At 40.0% G+C, this 6000-nt stretch overlaps 1 protein-coding gene across 4 annotated transcripts in view; it reads left to right on the plus strand.

Annotated features, from left to right (window-relative positions):
* GPAT3 (glycerol-3-phosphate acyltransferase 3) overlaps positions 1-3727 on the plus strand; it is a 61079-nt gene extending 57352 nt beyond the window's left edge. For all 4 annotated transcript variants that reach the window (XM_036338284.1, XM_036338294.1, XM_036338303.1 and 1 more), the window contains 2 exons: positions 250-329; positions 3584-3727. In XM_036338284.1, the coding sequence (XP_036194177.1) occupies positions 250-329; positions 3584-3695 (192 nt within the window). In that variant the 3' untranslated portion in view covers positions 3696-3727. The remainder of the gene's footprint in view (positions 1-249; positions 330-3583) is intronic.
* Positions 3728-6000: the final 2273 nt, after the last annotated feature.

Here is a 6000-nt window from a genome sequence, read left to right on the forward strand (position 1 = left end):
AAAGTTGTATCTTGGATAAGACTAATAGAAAGCATAATAAATATGTACCCCTGGTTAAAAAAAATGAAACAACACAGCACTGCATTTTCTTAATAAAATGAATGATACTTGCTATGATTGAGACTCAAACATATTTGAGCTAAAATGTGAGTCTTATATTTTAAAATAAATCTAAATTATTTTGAGACATTTTAAGGCATGATTTGAAAATTGTGTACCCAGGATATACTTGTAATTTTTTCCCCCCAGGAAGGAGAAGATGCAGTCCAGTTTGCTAACAGGGTTAAGTCTGCTATTGCTAGACAAGGAGGATTGACTGAGCTTCCCTGGTAAGAAATTTTTCAGAAGTACTACCACTTTTTAAAAATTAAAAACACTTTATTAATGTTATTTATTATGCTAGTCAGCTGGAGGGTTAGCTGACAGTGACAGGGGTTCAGACAACATAACAGTGGCTTAAATAAGATAGAAGTTTCTCCCTTTCCTTCCAGCTCATGCTGTGTTACTCTACCATCCTCAATGCACTTGTACTTTATGGCTGCCCAGCTCTGCTCAGTGTGTTCAGCAGATGGCTAGCAGGGAGGAAGTAAAGCAAGAAGGACATGACACATCCATGTCCTTAGAGCACAGGCTAGAAGTTGGACATGCCACTAATTATGCTAACTAACAAGCCACTAATTTTTACGGTGAAAATTCATTATGCTGATTGACAAAGCTTGGGAGGTTGATGGGAGATCAAGATAGCTGAAGCCTTATGGTGGTTTCTGATTAAATGCCTGGCTGACCACCCAGAGTATGAGGTTTTTTGTTTGTTTGTTTTTTAATGTTTTTATTGATTTTAGGGAGAGGGAAAGAGAGATGGAAGCATCAATGATAAGAGACACACATCAATCAGCTGCATCCGCATGCCCCCCCTGGGGTTGGAGCCTGAAATCCAGGCATGTGTCCCAGCTGGGAATCAAACCGTGACCTCCTGGTTCATGGGTGGACGCTCAACCACTGAGCCTCACCAGCTGGGCCAGAGTTTGATTTCTTGATTCAAGGCAACTGACTGGCCCTAGGGCTAAGATGGGTTAAGACTAACATTTGTGTTATGCTGTCTAAGCTGGAATAAGTGAAACATCATGAAGGGACAGGCTTCCCAATGCCCTAGTTTACAATGACTTAATTTACAAATGCCCTAGGGGTTCATGTCCATTGTATAACTAACTGGCTTCCTTGTTCATTGTTTTCTGAACTTTTCTCCTTTCCTCTTACCTGACATCCCAGCCTTACTCCTGTCCTGAAGCCATTATGAAAAGCTTAGAGCTTTAACTCAATAGCCTCAGAAAGGAAAGAAAGAAAGCAAGCTGTGAGAGAAAAAAACAGCCAAGGGTTGTCAGCCACAGGACAGACTCCCATCACATCGGCCGGCTTAAATGAAATCTGTTGGAAATGATTCTCAGAATTTTTCAATTTCCTTTTATCAGGCTAGATGCAATTTTATACTAAAAGGTTATTTTAATTACATAGCCTCTTCTTTGAAAAGAAAATAGACTCACTACATTTCCAGATGTATTTGTCATCTACTTATTAGGCCTCAATTAGCACATCTGGATCAGTTATCTCCTAGATTAAATGAAAACTTAGTTATATCATCTTAAACTGGCTTTTAAATATGGCTGCTGCCTGCCTTAAGAACCAAGATCTGCTGTCATTGCAAAGGGGAACTGGGCACAACTTCGAAGTCTATAGGGGTGGCAAGTAAAAGCTGGGGCGCTTAGGGTAGTATGAGGTTTACTGAATGCTTGGGAAGGAGAATTACATAAAAATAATGTCAGGATGCTTAAGGGCAAACATTGCTCACTTCATATTTTGCCATTTCTGGCCTGGACCTCAGGAAAGAAGGAATGGCCTTTCTTTTGGTCTCCCTCTCCCTTCCTCAGTTCTTACCATTCAGCGTTCACATAAATGTGGTTGTTCGAGGCAGTTCATTGGATAAAAGAGGCTTTTGTGGGCAATTTTGGGGACCTAAAGACGCTTTATAACTTTTTTTCCATGGAAATATTTTTACAACTGATCCCTGGAGGGTTTGTGGCCCATTGTGTATTTTTAAGTTGAGGACTTACTTGTGTACTGGCTTAGGTTTGACTCTGCAGTGGTTCCCAACCTTCTGGCCCTTTAAATACAGTTTCTCATGTTGTGACCCAACCATAAAATTATTTTCGTTGCTACTTCATAACTGTAATGTTGCTACTGTTATGAATCGTAATGTAAATATCTGATATGCAGGATGGTCTTAGGCGACCCCTGTGAAAGGGTCGTTCGGCCGCCAAAGGGGTCGCGACCCACAGGTTGAGAACTGCTGCTCTAGAGAGCATTGCCCTGGGTTCAGACAGCGTCTGCTTGTAGGTCAGGTTCTGTCTTCATGGCATTAAGTTCACGGGCTAACCTGTGATTTATTCATCATTATCAGGGAGCACTTGGTAAGCATTTGTGCTTAACTGGGTTAAAATTAAACAGGCACAGTATAAAGTAAGCAAGTTCTCAGTTGATGCCCTCCCAAGAGTTGAAATGAAAAACATTTGATTAGGAGGGAGAGTGGCCCCTGATACTCCAGTCTCCTCCCAACTCTTACAGTTTGTTGTTCCTTTGTGTTCTCCAAAGAAGGAAAGGCACGCACGGAGTCCTCATAACCCAGGCAGGTCTGTGTTTTCACCACTCTGGAGAGAGTTCAAAGATTCACAGGCTCTGAGCTAAGGAATGCTGCTTATGTAGGCACTACCTACCAGTTGAATGCAACTTATTATTATTTTGTTTTATTCTGAGTCTGTTTTGGAATACAGAAGATTATATTTTACATGCTTGAAACATAGTGCTGTGAATGAAAATACAACTTGGTAGACATAGGCTTAGATTTGAGTAATGATTTATCTTTAAGGAATTTACTTGTACATGTTCAGTATCCTCACCATTTCTTATGTGTATAGTTTAAACTAGAGGCCCAATACACGAAATTCGTGCAAGAGTAGGCCTTCCTTCCCCTGACTGCCGGCACTGGCTTCCCTCCCATACCTGGGACCTGGGCTTCCCTCTGGTCGCTGGCAGGTACCTGGGACCAGGGCTTCCCTCACAGGCCTGGCTTCGTCTGAAAGGTTGTCTGGAAGGACGCCGGTCTAATTAGCATATTACACTTTTATTATTATAGATTATCTATATGATTTTCTAGTAAGACAGGGATCAATTAGATAAGAACAACAATATTTTGATTTCCTTGGGGAAAAAGATAGGTAAACAATTCTAGTTTTAATATAGAGTCTACATATTGAATTCACCAGCCCTAAAGAAGAAACGGAGTGGATATATTGTTCTTTGTTTTAACCATGCCTCAGAGCGATTGTTCCTTCCTCATAGGAACACATCTCTGGTCAGTGGTAAAGCAGAGACTAGAATCTGGGTCATTCTGCTTCTAAAATTGTGTTCTTTGTCCCATTGCTGACCAGCTGCATAAGCGTCATGGCAAACCATGCAGCAAGTATTAATAGGTAACCCTTTTACATCATTGGTAGGAGTATCTTTTATTTGTTTGCCTTTCTATTCCCAGGGATGGTGGGTTGAAGAGAGATAAGGTGAAGAACACTTTTAAGGAAGAGCAGCAGAAGAACTACAGCAAGATGATTGTTGGCAATGGATCTCTCAACTCTGAATCGGACTGACTGCCACCCTGGAGATAAAGCTTGGTTTCCCAGACTAGTCCTTAGAATGGAGTGTGTGTGTGTGTGTGTGTGTGTGTGTGTGTATTTGGGGGGGCATTGTTTTGTTTTATTGTTTGTTTTTTATTGTAAATATTTTCTACTGGATGGTTGTCTCTACCTTTTTATGCCAGAGGCAAAACCCTTTGGTGTCCTTTTGTTGTTGTTGGAGCATTAGCCTCCTGGATTGTAAGGTAGTTGACTGAGTTTAAACAGATTCTGCCTTCTGTACGATGATTATGTCATTGAATGAATACTTTACAGGAAAAAGTACTTGAAAAACATTTTTGGAACTCTTTGTGTTTGGAGTCATTGATGTGGTCATTCTCAAAAAGTATCCCAAACTCTTTTTTTCCTGATTAGCTTTCTCATGCCATTTTTTAACCTCTTCCTTCAGTCTCTTAAACAGTGGGGTGAGGTTAGCATCATGGCTATGTTCTCCTGCAAGCCTGAAAAGAAAAATCGAGGGCAGTATTAAGGAGAAAGGACAACTCCGTGGCCATCTGACCTGAAAGCCGAATGACAATGTTAATATTTTTTACTAGTGTGTTTGGAGAGAAATACCATTTGGTGAGCTTTACCAAAGAGAAGTGAGTCCAAGTTACTGTGTGAGTGGGTTTATATGTAGGCACGTTGCCAATAAATACATTTAGCCAGAAACTGGTGATAACGTTTTTAGTTTTCCTGGTTTGTATGCTAAAGATATGCACCTAGCACCGCTCCCATCTACTATAACCAAACACATTTCAAATAGGAGGAACCTTTTATAATAACAACAAAAATCACATTTAGTGTCTTCAGCAGGAGTATGAATGAGTGATGTGTGTGGCACTACCCCTCACCCTCCACCACTTTATAGTTTGTCTCAGAATTTTTCCAGTTTCTTAAACAGAAAAATAAGTGGTAAAATGATCTTTTGGAAACTGAGCCTTAAATTTTGTAAAGGGGAAAATAAGTGTTTTTTGACGCACAGCATAAGCAATGTTTGATAGCAATATAATGCCATCTTAAACTCGGAGAGTATTATATCTCTCCTGGTCACCATGTACAGAATGTGAAACTACCTTATGGTGAATATAAATAAATTCTATATTTCTAAGTGTGTTTTGTATTATTTTCCCCTCACCTCTATCATCTTTTGGTTTTGAGTAAATTAGGTTTTTTTTCTTACAACCAATGATTGTTTTTTGTTTCAATGACATAGTTAGATTTCATCGGACTGGAACATCTGGGAAATGAGAGCATGAGCTGCTGGTTTTAGGTTGTTTTCTTCTTTTTGTCTGGCCTGGTTATCTGGACTCTGACCCTGTGGACTCTGTCTTGAGCAGAGTCACAGACTTCAGTTATTTCGCTGGTGAACTCAGGCAGCTATCTCTTAATTGACTATAGGTTGGCCTGGCACAGTGTTATCGGCATAGAGTCTTATCTAGATACACGGATTTGATCCCAAAGGAAAATTTGCAAACAGGCTACCTTCCTGGTTAGTTACTCTGCTATTCTCATCCCCCCAACCCTCATCTTTTCCTTCTTGCTTTAAGTTTTGCCCCCCCAAACTGTACCCGGGGTGATCTTGACTGAACATCAGCAAATCCATGGTAACTCATTGTCTTATTTATTTTTTCTCAGAAAGAAGAGTGCCTTTTTTGTTATTTTCTCCAAGAGAGCTTCAGTGGATAATGGCAAAGCCCCAAGTTGAATATGCTGTGGCAAGTCTGTCTTGTTTGGACACTGATACAACATATCGTTCCAAGAGCACCGTGAAAGCAATAATGCTATTGTATAGTCACTGGAAAATCTCATGCTATCTCAGTCAGAACTTTTTTTCTTTTCATATATATTTGTATTAATTTCAGAGAAGAAGGGAAAGGGGGAGAGAGACAGAAACATCAATGATGAGAGAGAATCATTGAGCAGCTGCCTCCTGAACACCCCACATTGGAAATTGAGCCCGCAACCGGGAATCGAACTGTGACCTCCTGGTTCATAGGTTGATGCTCAACCACTGAGTCAGCCAGCTGGGCTCATTCAGAACTTTTGTAGTCTTTGCTTACATAGCTAGTTTTCAAGTTGTTTGAGGAGTTGCTATGTTACTGAAAACATGTTTTTAGTAAATACATACTGTTTAGATTTAGCTTATGCTCGGAACTCCTTTTTTTTTTTTTTTTTGCATTTGCCTTTCTTTATATTATTTATACCCACTTTAGAAATATTGTTCCAGAGTTTAGTATTCCTGAGTCTTCTGTAACTGTAATGGGATATCAAGGGTAGG

The sequence above is a fragment of the Myotis myotis genome, unplaced genomic scaffold (genome assembly GCF_014108235.1).
Source record: "Myotis myotis isolate mMyoMyo1 unplaced genomic scaffold, mMyoMyo1.p scaffold_m19_p_1, whole genome shotgun sequence".
NCBI classification, from domain to species: Eukaryota; Metazoa; Chordata; class Mammalia; order Chiroptera; family Vespertilionidae; genus Myotis; species Myotis myotis.